The 19,365-nt window shown below is 37.4% G+C and overlaps 1 protein-coding gene across 1 annotated transcript; it reads right to left on the bottom strand.

The window, feature by feature from the left end:
* Window positions 1-330: 330 nt before the first annotated feature.
* LOC107187258 (innexin inx1) lies at window positions 331-19,077 on the bottom strand. Its single transcript, XM_015575337.1, has 4 exons — window positions 17,602-19,077; window positions 10,775-10,882; window positions 5,129-5,284; window positions 331-2,430 (listed from the first exon to the last, which is right to left on the bottom strand). Exons 1-4 carry the CDS (start codon window positions 17,848-17,850, stop codon window positions 1,858-1,860), a joined length of 1,086 nt encoding a protein of 361 aa, XP_015430823.1. The 5' UTR covers window positions 17,851-19,077; the 3' UTR covers window positions 331-1,857.
* Window positions 19,078-19,365: the final 288 nt, after the last annotated feature.

Genomic DNA, 19,365 nt, shown 5'->3' with positions numbered 1-19,365 from the left:
CATTTTTATTTCGATATTTCACTTGTATGTAGCCAACCTTGGCATTCGACCACTTTCACCAATTAACAAAAACATTGTTTATAATCCACAACATGATCAATTTCATCTACAAACGTTTCACTTATTCAATCAGATACCTTTTCCATGAATGGTAATATCAGGAGACGCGATATAAAGTTAAATAGGATTCACTTGGAGAATTTCTTCAAATTGAATTGGTATACATCTGTTCAGCTACCGTTATCCAGAACATAATAAGGCTATTGTCTTGCTTTTAAATAGTTGGATATTTTTATTCTTTAAATACTATTATAATAATACTAAAGAAAAAAGCATAACGCCAGAATATCTGTTATCACCTTCTTCTCAGCTATTCGCTATCTGATAGAAGAACCTCTATGAACTTCAAAAGCATTGCGTGGCAGGTTTATCGCCGCTAACACAGCAAGACCACGATCGAAACGGGATGTACGCCTCGGTCGGGAAGCATCGACTGCCGCGAAGCTTCTCTTTTACTTTGCTACGATTAAACGTTTAAAAAAAGAAAAAGAAAAAGAAAAACAAAAAGAATGAGCTAAAATAGGTATATCGAACACTGTATACCGACGTTCCTTTGCTCGATACAAAGTTCCTGGAACATCAATGGCCAGGTTGATAAGAGGCAGCATCGAACCTCCTGCGATCTTTGTTGATTATATTCTTAAACGTCCAGAGATATAACACCGTCGAACACTGGGCTCGGTTCTCGGGTCTCAACAGAAACTACGGAAATCATACAACTCGTTTAACGCTTATTCATCCATAAAAACGTATTGCATACAGTAAAACTTGGCGAAAGAGAAAGCAGGACTCCTCTCTATAGACTCTGTTCGCAGTATCCTATTAAACAAAGTTTTTCGACAACGTTACCTCGTCAATGGAACACAAGCGGGTAAAATAGTCAGTACAAAGTGTTTTTTTTTTCTTGCGACACGGACAATTGCCCGGTGTGGCCACGTGGTGTCTTACTGGCAAGCGTTTCGCTATACAATTGTTCTCGAAACGGAATACCAGAAGCTACGGAAACCGTCACCCAAGGAGAGACACGTGGTTATTCCGCTTTGGGTTCTTCGTGTTCCCTAAAACCACACGAAATACGCTATAGATAGGAATGTATATGAGAAAACAATTTCTCGCAACAATACACGCGTGTTTAGAATCAAGACGCGGCGGGACAGCTGAAATTGTCGTTCAGAATATATGATCTCACGGGTAGAAAAATTGTTGCACGGTAAAAGGCGTTCCCTACGCTAAGATCCCACGTGATCCAGAATTCCTCGGTCGCCGCAGCCGGACACGGTAACGATGAGACGCGTCCGTCGATCTGCTTTGAGCAATTAGTCCTCGAAATAACAGCAGCTTCGCTTTTGAGGGGGGGATGAATGGACGCTAAACAAGAACGGAACGATTCTCGGTACAACCGTCGGGATAACGATGGTTCACGCAGTCACACATACGCACACATACATACATACATAGACCACACACTCACGCAGCCCCCGGGGGCACGCATACAGAGATCCTAGAGCGGTAGGTTGCGCGGTATTAGAGCGTCATATCGCGTGTCTGCAACGTTCTCTATCAGTCGTGCGCAGCGATCGATTAGGCTCGGCCTGATATGAAGATACTCAAGGTTTCTTTTGGGGAGGGGAGGGTGAACCGTTGCAGATGTACGCAATGGCTATCTACGGAGACATAGATTCTAACGATACTTCCCATTCAGGGTTCTCAGGGAAACGAGAGGGACGAGCCAGCCGCGGCGGATGGCTCTGGTCGGGGTGTGTCTTTCGCATTGAATTCCATTCTTTCGGTCGACCATTAGGCGGAGACCGACTGCAAATCGCTCATTTTCTTGGTGAGTTCCTGCAAGAAATCCCTGTAGATCAGCGAGTCTATGTTCGAGGAGAGAACGTAGAGGATCCACCAGTCGCCTAGATCGATCTTTTTGCTAATGCTGTAGCAGGTCTCAATGGAGAGCAGTCGCGACGATAAATGAAGCAGCCTGGGTCGTACCACGGGCGCGAAGATGATCGCCGCACGGTAGACCATCAGACCGATGAGCAACGCGGAAAGGATCGTGAACCAGAACCAAATGAAGATGTACGTCTTCTCGTTCACGATGTTCAGCGGCAGCACGCACAGAGAGTCGTGCGTCTGTATCGTGCCGGAGGCACCATACTTGTGAAAGATGCACTTGGTCACGCGGGGGAACACGTAGACCATCGGGTCCATTCGTTCCTCCTGGGGCACGTCGGAGAACTGCAGCACCCGGAGGCCGTAGCTGAAGAACTCGCCGTCGAAGAACCGGTTCATCATGTACATTTGAAGGAAGATGTTCACCAGACACAGGGCCTCGCAGGCGAAGTACCGGTACACGTAACTGTTGTGATTCTGGAAGAAGAAGAAGCGATGAAGGCGAGGTGGAATTGCCACGAATTGGTCTTAATGAAGGCAAATTGGATCTAACCCGGCCGGGTGCTGTCTCAGCGTGCCTCCCGATAGTTACGCCTTTCTCCTGGCTGAATCTTTGCCGCGTTGAAACACTGATACTATTCGGTTGGGGCTCGTCCTTAAATTACGTGAGGCCTTTTTGGAGAGGAGGGAGGGGAGTCGCGAATTTCTTACGTTTTCTTAGAAGGAGGTGGGGAGAAGCTCAGGTAGCTAATTATGTAATATATTTTTAACCTAATTTTCTATACGAGTAACCTAAAAAGCGATATTTCATCGCACACACGTTAGATAATTGTTTGAAGTCTCTCAAGCGACGCGTATCCACTCTATTGTCAAATAAAATAAAACTTAAACGCATCGAAACTCGGTGCAACGAAGTTCCGTGTATCTTACGAGATCAGAAGACAGGAACAGAAGAGCATAGAAAATAATTCCCTCGAAGGAAATTCACTCCACCCCATAGAATCAGTTGGATATTGGTTCCAAAACCTGGCAACGAACTTTAATTGCATATAATTCTAATTGTTACTACAAGTTAAGTTTTATGAATATGATTCTATCATTAATGTTTCAGAAAAGTAATTTTAGTTTAAATTTCCCGAAAACGAGTTAAATGAATTATCCAAACCTTTGAAAGGATTTTAATAACTTCAAAAATGCAATGCAGAAAATATTACGTAAGTAGGGGGGGGAGTGATCTAAAATCTTTTGAATTCTTATACTGGGAGAGAGAGGAGGTAAGAAGTCGCCGAAATTACCCTCACGTAATTTAAAGACAACCCCTTGACGCGCATGAAACTTCCGGTGGTTCGAATGAGGAAGTCTTTCATGTTAACAATGCTTCATTTTACCGGAGCAATTACACCATCGATTTCTATACACGTCTATTAACGAATAATCAAGTGATCTACAATCGCCTCGGAAAATATGTTAACCGACTTCCTCTAATTCTTTTAAATTCAGGAACAGTGATAGTGACTAATAGACTGCGAATATTTATGCAAATATAGAACTTTATCGATCAATTTCTCGAAACTGAACGTAAAGAAAAATTTATTAACCCTGTTAAGGGTTATGGTAGGTTCGAAATACAAAGAAAACCTCAAGAAACTTATCGAAACTTTTTAGTACACTGAATGTTACAAAATCGAATATTCTCTAAATGCATGAAATTGGCAGTCTAATGATGAACATTGTATTGCTATAAAACATGACGTTCTTGTATTTCCCTTCGACATTCATCGAACATTCACTGACGTGTTCAGCATTTATTTTAGGGGCATGTTCGCGAAATAATTGTATTAAATACAGCTGGTTGTTAACTAACTTTCCGAGGCGATTGTATGCAATTCAAGGTCACACTGATGGGGTCTAGATGAAATGAATTAACCCAATAAGCTTCTTGTAATTACATTATTCCTGAACTATGAGCAATTTGTTTGGATATCGGTATTTTTAAAAGAACAACGAAGATCAAGAAAGAACTTCACATTGAGTGAATGTCTGTCAGAGAAAGATTTAGGTAACTATTTTGGCTTACACAAATTTGCGTTAGTTCTTGTACAGTCATTGAACACGACAAGCAAGACGACAAAATCATACATTAAACTGCACGCTTTCGCTGTATATATTAACATTCCATGTTTTTAATTCTTTCGCTGCGATAGAGTCTGCTACAAACCGTACTTAGCAAACGGTAGATACAGCCTTGGCCAAAGTATTAAAAAATTAATTTTTTTTAAATATTCTTGTATTAGGAGAAAATCAAACTATGGACATGTGAAAAGAATCACTTACTATTAATTTTGTTGGGACACAATTGTCCTACTGACTGACAATCACGAGCAATTTCTTTTTGATTCTTACCCTGTTCTCTCAAAAAACGAATTAACCTGCGTTGATGGTCACTTAACTCACTCTTTTATGGCCTGTTTGAAAGAAAACTTTCCAACTTTCAAAATATCAACAGCAAAACTAAAGACAAGTTGATGTATGTTGGCAGCGAGTACTGACAGCAGACTGTAACTTTTACGAAGAAAGACAAATATAGACTATGGACCATTCAGTTGCTTTATGACCCACTGTAAACCTTGTCTACTGCTTTAACAATCCCTTTGAACTGCCCGACAAAGGATGACGAACAATAGACAGCTTTCAAAGAAATAGTTTTCACAAGCAAGCTGTAATAATAAAGGTGCCTAATACTTTTGGCCAAGGCTGTGTATATAACAGGTCAGCAAAACTGTTCAGAAGGTCAAAAAAATGTAATCAGCAGTAAAACAGTACTCTCCGACAAATGACGCAAATAATAAACGCCTTGAATTAATTGTTACCGCCAGAAAAAGAAAACACGAATAATGCGTTCAATGACTGCACTTCTTTGGGCGCCATAGACACCAATCGTACAGAATTGGTAACTTTACTGAACGCCTTCAGACGCCAACGGCAACGAAAGGGTTAATTACATAATCAAGACTGACGAGCTTTCTGTCGTCTTTTCAATGTAACCATTTTAAAAATTCCTACGATATCTCTGGCACGAACGAAGGAAATACGATTACGCCACCCGCGAATCGATAGTTTCATACGCACCAGGCCGGTGATCAGCTCGCATTTCTACAATTCCGTTTCTACTCACCTGTATGTGACTCATTAGATAATCCATCAGCACCGACTTTTTCTTCTGGATGTTCTCCTCGCTATCAAGGCCGTGATTCATGCCCATGACCAACGCGTTGATCAAACCGCCCTCCCACAAGTTCCACAGCCACTGCGGCACGTAGCACATTACCGCCTGTTCGAGCAGAAACACACATTCACATCAGTTCTCCAATCGTCGAAAGTGTGTATGGAAATAAGTCTATATGAAAGGTCTGATCAAAAAGTTCGGGGACTTTGTGTATGAATTATTTATTATTAATCTTAACAAACAATCCCATAGGATCACCATGAAGGTAATCTCCTTCTGCCTTTATAGACCTCTGAAATCTTTGTTTCCAATTTTGGAAAGGTAAATAAATACCGGAATTAAGTCTAGCTCCACCTGCGATTTCTGAATTATTGTCTCTCGCATAAGCGAAATGTCGTTCTTTTAGCACCCATTTAAGGTGAGACAAGAGAGTGAAAATTCCTTAAAATTATTCATAACCACACTGCGGATTTTTATGCAAAATAATATTTTATAATGATTCATAACGACAAGTACAAATGTAGAAATTTATTTCGTTTTTTGAGTATCTTATTGGGTTCAGAATAAAATGAATAACTCGTTACATTTGATGAAAGTTTTGTCCTTTAGTGTGTTTCACAGAGTCTCACTGGTATATAAATCAGGGACGTAAACCGGTATGATTTCGTTACCGGTATTATGCCATCAAAGGTTTACCGAAACCCGAAATAAATACTGATATTTTTTCAATTTATATGGGTAGGACTTATATAGGATTACATAGAGCGAAGGTCCAATCGAAAATACCGGTATAATACCGGTATTTTACGTTTCGGTAGAAGTCCCTGATATAAATACATAAAATCCGCAGTCTAATCATAATTGAGAGCCAAACACGGGGGTAACCCGGAAGGTAGGGTTCGAGCCGTTGCTGCTCGTGAGCAGTCAGGTACGCAGCTCTAAGTTATGATACTTGATACTGCGAATTAAGTTCGTGCCCGCGATGTGTTTACATATAGGATAACTTGCATCTAACATCGCCACTCGTAATATCTCGTGAAGAAAGTGCTAAAACCTGTTAGTAATGAACTAAACTAGTGGCCAAGCATGTGTAGGAAGGCATATTATAGTTACAACGTCATACGAGCAACGTGCAGCAAATGAGAAGTATTTCAATGAATCTTGATAGTGCAAAAATTTATTGAACCGTAACAATTTTATGTGACATTGGCAGAAGGCAAGACTAAAATTTCTACAAATACATGAATATTTATTTCGGTAATTTAATCGATTTCAACATCTTTATTTAACGAAAACATTTTTTTTCGTGTCTTGGCCAGCGTGCGTAGAGTATACCGTCTATCAGAGATGCATTCCATACCACCTACCTTTCAGTATACTCTTTGCTACCGATAAAGACAAAAATTTGCAAAGCTACAGAGCTGAACTTCCGTTGGCCAGCATATATATGATCATGATAAAAAAATATGTAATATAGAATTTTTTTCTAGATTTTTTTAAATTGTATTTCCTGATTTTTATAACAAAAACATTTTTTAAATCTAATCTCTTTTAACAAAACGATTTTCGTTAAAAACCTCGAAAAATAAATACAACATTAAAAGCTCATAAATACATAAATTAATCAAGTTTCCAGGTAGGTGAATATTATCTGCACGTTTCCACGATCCTAATTTTTGTTTGTCCTGCTTTCGTCCAATTGCCATTGAAAATGTTTAGATTTTGACAGTTCCAACCTGCCTTCTTTTTATCTGAGACTAATTAGAGATAAAAGTATTAATTACCGTTCAATAGAGAATGTTTTCAATTTGGGTAAGCGATATTACATAGGTGTCTTAGATTGCTACATTTCACAGTGTTTTTCACGTACAGGACTATCGTAGAAACAACGTGATTTCTCATCATCACAATGCTAAACATGACATGACGGAAAATATTTAATCGGATTATCATTCATTTTGGACATTGCAACACACTAACTGAATGGATTTAATTTTAGAATAGAATTAGTCGGTAAAAACAATTCGAAAACATCAACGAACTAGAAAACAGTATTCAACTATATTTTAATAAAAAATAAAAAAAGTTTTATAACGATAGCATCATAGGCCCAACAAAAAAGAAGGTGGGCAGAAGTTGTGGAAAGAGAAGGCGATTATGTTTTTTCATAAGATTCAAAAGTGTTTGAAATATTGATCTAAGTTTCGGTATGGACTCCAGCACGAACTTATGGGATGACCAGATATTTACAAGATCTTAAATGTTCCCTGTGTAGAAACTGAACGTTTCTTTATGTGATCTAATAGCGCTGGTGGCACTAAGCGTGTTAAAGTAAAAGAGAGACAGGAATGCAGAAATTGCATAGGTACAGTGTGAAAAGGAAGTATGTAGTCGTACGCTGGCGATTCTAATAGTCCATTGACAATGCTGTTTTTCATTATATGTACTATTAAGGTGACAAATTATTGTCTTCCGGTTATTCCACGAGAACTGAATTTTCTGTGAATAACACAGTCTGATAGGCATATCGAGGAGCCATTCATTTGTCAAAGTGCTTAACTCCACAGAATTTATATTTAAAATTTATATTAAATATAAACAGTTCAGTACCGATCAAGTACCTTTACCAATAAAATTTAAAAAATATTCAGAAAATAGTTTTTTTCACTTTGGTCTATGAGCGGCTCTGACACGCTTAAGAAAATTTCTTTTAACACATACTTTCCTCTTCATAATATTATTCTACTTAATATCCTCTACAATATTTTGTGGGGAATCTTCCCAATTTTCAGTGTTACCTATCATTCAACTGTTCAACTTAAAATAAAATAAAATACAAGTCAGAGGTTGAAATGGTTCCGAAAATAATTGTTTTGAACTGTTATTTATCGATTCTGACTAAAACATTTGTAAGAAATAAAATAATATTATAACTGTTATTGATATAATTCAGAACCGATTCAATATCCGTTCTATATCGGTTCCAAAACGGTACCGTTGCAGATTATTCATAACTTTACAACTCACGACAGCTTTCACTTCGAGACTTCTAAACCAAATAAAATAATCGTTCTCTAAGTTTTATGCCATCGATTAAATCTACCTTAGGTTGCACGCTGTGAACAATGATCAAGCCTCTTGTAAAATTGTAAAGTTGCAAACTTGTACATAATCTGCAACGGTAATATTCAAGGTTTTCAATAATTGTAAAGTCGATACAAGTATCGATTCTAGAACGGTTTTAGAACCGATATAGAATCGAAAAATAACGGTTATGGAACTGATATAGAACCGGTATAATATCGATTCTAAAGAACCGAATCCGAAACCGAAACCGACACCAATAGGGGTCAGAACCGTTATATCCATAACAGTTATAACATTAGTTCGATTCTCATAACAGTTTTAAGAACCGAAACCAATATCATAACAGATTTTAATCCCTGATACAGGCACCTGGTATTAGGTGTCATAGCAAGACGGTGGGCATATTTGGGTTAACTTTACTCTGAAAACAGTATATTATTTATTGATAATAGGTGTCACCGGTGTATGAACACTTTTTTCTGTAATTGTATATTAGGATGGTACACAAAATTCAACGTTTAAAATATTGCTTGAGCATCTTACCATTGTATTCTCTATGCTGAAAAACGAGTCTAGGTAAAATTTTATTACATTTCATAATATTTTAGAGATTGCTACCGGTTTATTAATATTCGGAATGACGAATCCATATAAATCTGAGAGTTACATTTACAGAGTATTTATAATGGCATTTCTTGCTATTAGTCAAGGAATTCCAATAGAAATATCATCACATTAAGAAATCGATTTTATCAGCCTTACCTGCGAAATAGATTTTCATAAATGTAAATCGAATATTCTTAAAAGTTGGTGATATACAAATTCATTTTGTAATAATATATCAATGTTAAATGAATGCGTTAAAAATCATATACTACGTCGAAAAGAAAATTACATCCATTTCACTGAACATTTTTCTTTTAAATACCATATTACTTGCTCATAAGAGACATACATTGACAGGATGCTCCGTGGATAAATGCAAAAAAAATTTTTTTTATTAACACTAAAATTACCACGGCCTGACAAGTGATCACTTTTAAACTTTCGATTAAAAATTCTATAGTCATTCTTATTTCTATCGTCACTTGATTTCACGACTTTTTCTATATTCTATAATATACATACAGTCAATGTTTCAATATCTATCTCTCTTTTTGTTCCGTTTCTTCTGAGAAACATACGTAGCCTACCCTTGTCCCGTTTCTTCTGAGAAACATACGTAGTCTACCCTTATCTATCGCGACCGGTGATTTGATCGGTTGAATATTGTATGTCCTTTTATAACGTTATCTGCACCGATGTCTCAATTCTAAATCTAGACAGCTATAATTGTTCATCGCACAGATGCACAGATTGTGTAATATGCAACAATCGAGCGGAAATCTAGAGAAACTGATGCAATTGTGGGATGAGAGACATTTAACAAGGGGGTGTTTGATCGGAAGCATGAAAGATACTGTAAATGTGGCATGACTTTGATCGAAAATGGCTAAGTTTTACTTAAGTTTAATTTTAAGCTATTATTTTGTTTATTATTATCTGTACTCAACTAATTATTACCTGCACTTAATTACAAAAAATATAACTTTCATTTAAAGACCGACCGTTTGACCAGTTCAGTAGAAATAGGTATACGCGGTTCGTCAAAAAAATCTTCACATACCCATTAAAAAGAACAACTTTTTTTAAAATTCACACAAGTGGCTTGAATTTCTTTTTTTTTTATAGTTAGAAAAATTAATTTATGAAATGATGTGTAAAAATATTTTGAAAAGTTGCAACTGTAAATTCTCAGCATGTATATAACTAACATAAATCTTCGAAATGTATTTATTAAATTTTCATGACAATATCAGATAAAAAAAATAGTAAAAAACGACTTTTACTACTTTCTTCGCGATTCCGACCAATTGCCACTTTTTCAACATGTTTTTGATACATCACTTAGCAAACTAACCCTTCTAACTTCGCAAAAGAAAAGATCAAATTACTTGATCCAATTATAAAAATGTCGTTCTGTTTTAACCTTATCGATACGGACGATGAATATACAAGTGGTCCTTAGAATGTTCGCTGTGGCCGAAGAACGAGTATACAAGTTGTCTTCGAAATGCTGTCCGTATAATGTTTTTGTTGTTAATAAATGTGCAGTTTACATAAGAATGCTGGCCGAGCTCTGATTGGTCGAGGTTTTTCGTCCATATCTCGTTGACAAAGCCTCGGATAACATTTCCGCTAAGGAAAACGGTGTTTCAAATCATCCCAAGAATCACTCATGTCTGGGTGTCGAAGCTAATTTGGGACACCCTGTATATCAAATACCGTGCCGTAGGTCCACCCGATCTTTCGGGAACCTATGACCGCGCGAGCCAGTCTCGGATATTTAATACGAAAGGCCAGAATGGGAGAAGCGGTAAGAAAGTAAAACCTAAACCGTAAGCGCAGCTGTCCAGCTGGCTTATCTGTCGCGCGTGCAAGATTACAGATAAAAACCGCGACCCTTACCTGGAAGAACAACACGAAGCACACCCACTGGTAGTAAGTGTAGTATTTCCTCGCGTCGACGTCGCCGAAGTCGTTCGCCACTCCTGGATGGGCGACCTCCACGCCGACCTGCGACAAATCAGCTGCTTAATAATAAGACTATGACGGAACCAGACCTTAGCAGTTCTGAAATGATATTCCTTGAAATGGTATTTCAAATAACATGTTATTTTATTTCATAATTATTTCCATGCCTGTGATTACGTCTGAAATATCATTATTTTAAATATTATTTCAAATAGCATGTTTATTTTATTTTCTAATCATTTGAAATGATTCTTAAAAATAATTGTGAAATTGTTCGAAATTGTATCAGGTGACTATGTAGGTCTGAGTTTGATTTATTGACATTTTTCTGAAGAGTAACACTCCTCTTCCATCTTCCACACCAGTCTTTCGCGAGAATATTAAACAGACTTGCTATTAAACAGACCCAATTTTTTTTTCTTTTTTCTGTTTTTATTTATTTTTGGAGGAAACACCCGACTTTCTTAACTGACAACGTGAAGGTTTACTTCACATCGGTGAAACTATGGATCCATGCGGACATATGTTAGATATTAATCGGTGACAAAATTTGACGCACTTTTAAAATGAGTGTTGCACCGATGCAACATTAACCGTTAAAGGATTAACCCCTTCGCACCGGTGGACGAGATATCTCGCCACGTGATTTCGTTCATGATATGCTTTGGACGATCTCGTGAAAGCATATCATGAACGAAATCACGTGGCGAGATATCTCGTCCACCGGTGCGAAGGGGTTCAAACGAATGCCAGAAACGTAATAATTAATGAATCCGAACACTGGAATGCGTGTGTACAGTCTCGTTGAAAATACATTGAAGTGACCTAAAAACACGTCTTCGATATCTATATAATTTTCAGAATAAAATTTTTAAATTAATTATTCTCGTAACTTTATAGTCACAACACCTCGGAAATACAATTTCCCCGTTGACATACGACACACAGGATAAGTATCGGAATTATTCTATTAATATCAATAGTCGAAATCGGTTGTTCAATGACAAAAACATAGCTTGTAATCTACGTGTAACAGTCGGTACTGTCGAGAGTTAAATTCAGTTTAGCCCTGACATGTAGCTCTAACTATACTGTATTTGGTTACTGTCCATACGGTAGCCACTTTACGAATAAAATTGTTGCTCGTCGATCCTGATATGTTCACCGTGACTCAGGCGTACACAATGAACAACAGAAGTGTTCTTAACGCATCAGAATGTGAAGAAAAAGGAGTTATGTATTCTAGTATGTTATTAATTATACTGGAATATGTGTGTATTTGTACAGTGCGGGAGGAAGTTATAGAACATTTCATACGGGCGCACACCGGGACAAATAACATACCTAGCTGAACTAAAAGTAGTCTCCAGCGGACTTTTTATTTTCTTTTTATTAATTATATACTGTCTAAGATAAAATACATTAAAACTATTAAAACAAGACAAAATACATAAAAATAAATGGTGATAAGATATAATATCGTATTTTTCGCTGTTTTAAAAATTTAAATAATATAATAAATTTGAACATTTTTTTTCATGAAGTGAAAAATGGTTACATATTATGTCTTGTTTTAATAATATTAATATATTTTATTTTAGATAGTATATAAATTAATAAAAAGAAAAGAAGAAGTTCGATACAGACTACTTTAGACTTGTCCACCTTGGTGCAAGTTCCCTTCTTGTCCCATATGTAGTGGCAGAAACATCAGATAGTAGGGCTCTTACTAAATATTACTGGCATTTTCGGATATCCGAGTCTTGAGTATCCGCGTACCCGGATACCCGTAAAACTTATGGGTTGTTTTACTTACAATTAGATTCGAGTATTCGGATGCGGATCCGGAGAGAAGTGGAGATGTGCTTGATTTATATTACTGCGTAAGTATTGATTCTAGTGAAAAATGTTTCAGATGAAAGTTGTACGGTTTCGAGGGGACCATAATTTGATGTAATTACTTTTCTTTTAAGTGGATACGTAAAGGATATATGAAGGTCAAGTTTGTTTCTTTAAATGCGATCATATATTTTTTAGTTCGTTAGTCGATCCAGATTGTAATTCTGCATAAAAAAAGTATTAACCTATTCGTATAAAAGAACCATTACTTTAAGGGATATTTGCATTTCAATTATTCGAAATGATATACCGGCTTTCCGCGTGAACAGTATACAGTCCGTTGATGCCTAATCACGTGATCTAAAAAAAAATATATAATTCAATATCAAAAACCTTGTGCTTCACATCTTTGAAAATAATAATGTTAAAAAAAAATTCGTCATGGTCCTTTAATTAGCCCATCGTGACATTCAATTTAATGTAGACAGTTTTCTCGTATTTGAAATAGTTTAGGAAATAATGGACTCTATACTGTTCGAGCGGGCACCCTGTAGGGCAATACCTGTAAGCAATAATTTGGGCGAAAATTGCTACAGATGAAATCTGCATGGTTCGAACGGGATCACATAGTGAATTATTCGATTTCTTTCTATCATTAGGAGTTTTCGAAATTTCGAAGATATCTTCAATTCTTTAAATGGAAGTCAAATTTTGATTCAATTACCAGAGTTCTGTATAATAGTGTAACAAATTCAGTGATATGTATTACGATGATCATTGGATAATTTTTAACGAAATTCTGCCAACTGATGTATCGAAAACTGGTTCTGCATATGTTTGACTGTTGGGAAATCGTGACAATGACATAAATAAAAGATTATCATTTTGTAAATATCTTCTATTCTAGATGGTGATTTTACGTGTGTTTAAGTTATAAAAACATTAAGAAAGATATTCAAAGTGTTGTTCTTGGACGTCAAGACACTTTCGAATTCTTTATTCTAAACTATCTCGATGAATAATTCACTGTGTGGTCGCGGTTGAGCCATGCAGATTTCGTCTGTAACAATTTTCGCCTAAGTCAATATTTTGGGAGTTATCACAGTGGTGCCACATATGCCACTTCGAATAATTAAAGTTAAAATATCTCTTAAAATAATCGATTTTTTATATGAACAGGTTAATATTTTCTGTGTAAAATTACGAGCTGGATTGATTAACGTAATAAAAAATATACAATTCCGTTTAAAAAAACAAACCTGACCTTCATATGTTCTCCACGTATCCACTTACAAAAAAACTAATTATGTCAAATTATGTCCCCCTCAAAACAATTCACCTTTTATCTGAAACATATTTCCGTAAAATTATTATATACGCAGTAATTGAAGTGGTTCGAGTTACGTGCTCCGCCCTGTATACATATGTATTCGAGTCATTATGATACAAAATCCGAAACCGGGTACTCGGATACTTTGATCCGGATAGTAAGAGCTCTAGTTCAAATAGTAAAACCCATCGAGGCAGACGTATTTCACGCATATTTTGCCCGTATTTTCAACAATTAATAACTTTGAAATGAAGCCTCGAACGCAATTTCGTCATTCTTGATTTTTGCCATACTTTGATATGTAGAATCTATGCGGTGGAGTTTCCCACATTTTAATTAACACCATGTAGGAACATTTTGCAGGTAAACCTCGCTTCAGTGGTATCAGAATTATTTGAATAAAATTTATTTATTGGAAATTACTAGAGCAACATTTTCACTTGCACACTGAAGACAACTGTACACTCTTACTCCCATACGGACGACATTTTGTTTAATAAAAAGATTTGCAAGAAAAATATTTTCTGAATACTTATTTAACGGGTTTTTAATAATTGAGCCTCCCAGTTGTCAAACTGATCAACTCTGTGAAATAATGGGTGGAAAGCTAACTATGGATTATTCATTTAATAAATTAGTATAATGTACTTTTGTTACAAAACAAAACGAAGTGGTACAAAAAGAAATTCTCTGGTTCACAGATAAATCGACCGCTTATTACGACGTTGCGACCGTTCCAACTGCGCCAACGTATTCCTTTTGTTGCTTCATTCAAAGGGATGACAAAACGGAAATTTTCTATGTTTGAGAAAATCACGTAGAATAATACACAAGACTACGAAGATACAGATTTTCATAGACTAATTTATCATAACTAAAATCAAATATAGATATATGCTTACTTTGCAAAAGGTTCTATCAGACTTGAAATAATTTGAAAACCTCATTGAATTTTAGGAAATTTTTCATTACAGTACAATTTACACAATCGCGTCTGCTGTAAAATCATACAATTCTGAATCGATTAGTAAACTATTTGGAAGTTATTTAGAGAGTAATGTTTGTTGCATTTAACAATGTCAATAAGGGTTAATAGCAATTTACGACTGCTGGAAGTGTTCAATCTATAGATTGGCCCAAATATTGTCAATGAACGCCGGAAACTGAACACGCTACGATCCCCAGTGGCTATCGCGAAGATTACGAAAAGTGTAAATGAGTTCGAATATTATCAAGATAAGAATGATTAGCAAATTAGCATAAGGTGAGGCGAACACAGTTGAAGACACCTTTTTATAGTCCTGAAGTTTTAAAATAGGTACAGTAGCAATGTTTTGCGTTACATAACCGTAGATAATGCCTACATAGAACCGAAGCTTTAAATCGATGTTTTCTTGAAAGCGCGCTTTTCAAAACAGGTACATACCTAGAAAATAACAATGTTTTCTAACATTTTTTTGAAGTGATTTGCTTAAGGTCAAGGAATTTTAGAAAAAATCAACTGACTTAGAAAAATAGCAATACTGATTTTACAAAAAAACACGTTCCATAGCGTCCTATCCATAGCGACATCATTTTAAGTTAGAAAAGTATTCGATATTTTTATTCAGATAAATCGTTTTTTGTAAACATTGTATGCCGGTGTCCGCAGACAAGGTTCGGAGTAGTACATTTTACAATCTATTAGGTACACATTATCAAGTACACTTTTTCGTAATAAACAATACTCGTTAATATGTATTCTTTATGTAAAAAGTAATGTTTATAATGCTTCATTTGATAGTTCGCTTTAATTTCCTATGGAATTGAAAGCGATTTTCATGCGCCTATGGTGATATATCCCTTTAAGAATGCACTCGTTCCTTTTGGGGTCAAAAATAGGTTATTTTCTGTTTTCTCTTCATGTATATATACATGTTGAATAGAAATTTATATTAAAATTGTTCTTTATAATAAACAAAATTCAATTTTGAAGAATTTAAAAGGTATTCCATGACTGCCATAGTGCTTGATAAAGTAACAGACAAGATGACTTGAAACTTTATACATGTACATATCTTTGTAAAGCGTAAATAAATTACAAAAATATCGCGAATATTCTTATACAACAATAAAGTAAAATTGAAGAGTTTGTTGAAAAATCGATTATTATTTATTGTTGTAAAAGAATATTGGATATTCTTTTAATAATAAGTATATACTTTCAGGCATCACCATCATGTTTATCCTATTTTGTTATCAATAAGTGGAAGTATACATAAAGTATAAATGATAAATAATCGTGAATTGTTCATTTTAGGCCATCTTTATCTTGGCCAATTTTTTTAGTCAAGTCTGGTTTGTTTTAACCGTGGAAAGAACTCAAAAGTCGCGCTTCAATTTATAACATTTCTAATGTTGAATTATATTTAACATAAAAAATCACAAATTGTCCTTAATCCTCTTAAGAGGGTTTTCTGGTTTGGAAGCGTATATTTTAGAGGTGTTTTAATCATTGTTTTCTAGAAGAAATATATTAGTTGCCATTATTCTAAAGTATATTTATTATTAAATTATTAGAATTTGTTAAGTCTACATATTTATTAAAGTATTTTTGTTTGTAAAAATTCGTATCAGTAATCGTTCAGTGCTGTGTCGATTTTGAGTGTTCGGTCCTTGTGCCTTGTTCCCTCTATTGTGCCCCCACTTTGTGCCATCCTATCGGATAGTTTGAAATCAGACATTATAATTGATTTACAATCTACATAAGTTTAGTTTTCGTTTAAACTACGATTATTCACCTCCAATGATATTTTCTATTTTTCGTGGGTTGAAAGTGTAAAAATTTATAACAATCGCATTATTTTGCTTTGAACAGACGTCATTTTGAAAATTATTGTTCAAATTCAATATCCGTAATTCAGACGAAAACTACACTTATGTAGATTGTAAATCAATTTCAATTTCTGATTTGAAACAGTCCATTCATCCAGTAGAATGGCAGAAAGTGGGGGGCACACGGTCCGAACGCTCGAAATCGACACAACATTAAATGATCCCCAGCACGAACTTTTATAAACAAAAAGTTTTTTAAAAGTTCAACAAATGTACTGTAATAACATATATACGTTTGACTGGGAAACAATATATCTCTTCTAAAAAACAAAATTACATATTAAAACCCCTAAAATATATGTTTCTAAACCAGGAAACCCTCTTAACCTATTAACTGGATAGTTTATCGAATCTCAATTACTCACACATGCAAATGCAACACAAGAGAGACGAGTAAAAATGGTTTTGTTACCTACTCCAGTAACAAACGCGAATAAAGTATAAATTCTACGAGCCCAAGTGTCTCGATACAATTGAATACAAGAATGTTTACATAACTAAATGGAAAAGTGATAAAATCTTTGGAAGACATAGCCAATTATAAATGACAGCTGACTCGTCTCCCCGGTTAACAGGTTAAAAGTAAAACTTGGCGGAACGCGACTAACCTTTGCGCCGACGTAATAGCATCAACGAATAGGTGCGGAGAATGGTAACCGAGAAGCGCGGGGGATTAAATTTAAAATCAGTGGCGTAGCGGTCAAAGAAGATTACCCACCTGTCGATTGAACGCGTCCGGCATGGTGAACGTAGACGTGATCCAGCAATAAGTGTTGATGGGGTGCGGGGGTAAACCTTTAACGATACAGGAGATCGGATTACCGACGTATTGGGTGGCCGTGATCACCATCGAGCACGTGAAAAGCAGCACCGTGGTGAAATGGTTGTGCAACCGAAACACCATCGAGTCCGTCGAGATTTCCTGCCATTTCAGGTAATGCCCGAGATCCCCTAGTAGCTTGTACATGGTTGTTCAGCGTTGCGACCCCGATGGGTCGTCGGTATTTCAGAACTCGTGAGGTGTAACTCCTCGTATCGGCTGTCACGAAACGGAGAACACCGAAGTGAGGTTATATCGCGGGGGAACAACGATAGGAAATCCGTGTGTGCCTACGTCGATGATAATCTCCGCAGGACCTCATCTACCGCGCACGCCACGAAAAGCAGTTAAAACGAAACACGAAACGAAACGAACACACGGATCGTACACGGCCGTGTCCACGCGGCGTTGCCTCCCTCTTTTCCTTTTCTCCAGTTTCTCCTTCTCCTTCGACCTTTCGTCCTTCTTCCTTCTTTCTTCTTCCGCCCCTACTCCGACGGGTTCTCGTTTCTCGTTCTTTCTCCGAGCGGCTGGCTGCACGTTCGGTCGGTCTCGTTCGTGCTCCGCGCTCTCAGCCGATCGGTCACCGAACCACACGGTTCCCTCTAACGAAATCACTACGTTTTAAATTCTTCTGGTCAATGGAGAATTCAATTCCACGACGAGCCGCTGACAAGAAGACACACGTGTCCTACCACGGCATCTCCCTGTCTCGATCAGACTGAATCGATCCCGTATATACGCACGAGAGAAACACGTTCAACAAGGGGTCGCGTAAACAAATGCCGGTCCACCTGGCGATTCTACGATGTCTCTTTCTGTTCCCACACGTGATCTTCCTTGTAGGTAACCACCCGACGCGGTCAAAGGCCTGAGTTACGTGTTTATTTCGGAATTACGCGCGTGGTGTCGTTTCCCTCGATTTCCGTTTTTTTCCCCTCAAAGAACGCGCGGCAGTGGCTGCGTTGTCGAGCGTCGCCGCTTCGTGTCAGAGATACACACTCACTGTCAATTCTTCGTTCGCCCGAGAGGATCGGTCGCGCAACGAGAAACCTAGGCTGACGTAAAATTGTGCAACAGCCTCTCAGTGGTGTCTCTCGATGGCGTTGTTTACCTCTCCTTCTTCTCCCTCTTCCTCGCTCCTTTTTCCTTCGCCGTGTGCCTGTCTGTCCACCTCCTGTCCCTCCCACTCTGTCTCTCTCCCTCTCTTTCTCCCTTTCTTTATTCACCGCAGCACTTTTTCTCGCTGCACTCGATATATCAGTGCAGGTAGGATCGTACGAACGGACGAGGAGCTACGTGCCAACACCGAATCCTTGTGTCGGCAATATCACACGTATGCACGCGCTTAACAGTCCTCTCTTCAACGTCCGACTGACGAGAAGTCAGTGGCTTGTTGTTCAGTCGGGGGGCGAGAGGGAAACTCTTTCGATCTGCCAGGGGGACTGCTGTGGAGTAGAAACGAGTAGGAGAGGGCCCCGGTAGGTGGGGATCGAAAACGGTGGGGGACCGACGACGACGGCTGCTTCAAACTCCCCCCTAAGCTCGCGCCAGCATTCTATACTTCGTACCCTGTTGTCCATAGTGTATGCTCCTGCTGCCCTCATCCGATCCGCTCTGGCTACCGTGTGGCGCGCTACGAGAGTACGCGTACTTACATAC

This window comes from Dufourea novaeangliae, unplaced genomic scaffold (genome assembly GCF_001272555.1).
Source record: "Dufourea novaeangliae isolate 0120121106 unplaced genomic scaffold, ASM127255v1 scaffold2, whole genome shotgun sequence".
Taxonomy (NCBI): domain Eukaryota; kingdom Metazoa; phylum Arthropoda; class Insecta; order Hymenoptera; family Halictidae; genus Dufourea; species Dufourea novaeangliae.
Note: the sequence above shows the minus strand (reverse complement) of the source record. Positions and strands in the feature narration are given on the sequence as shown.

Coding starts and splice junctions, on each gene's coding strand:
- LOC107187258 (XM_015575337.1), bottom strand. CDS start 17,850: ATGTACAAGCTACTAGGGGATCTCGGGCATTACCTGAAATGGCAGGAA. Junction 10,883..17,601: donor CGGACGCGTTCAATCGACAG/GTGGGTAATCTT, acceptor GATTTGTCGCAG/GTCGGCGTGGAGGTCGCCCA. Junction 2,431..5,128: donor ATCTAATGAGTCACATACAG/GTGAGTAGAAAC, acceptor TTCTTCTTCCAG/AATCACAACAGTTACGTGTA.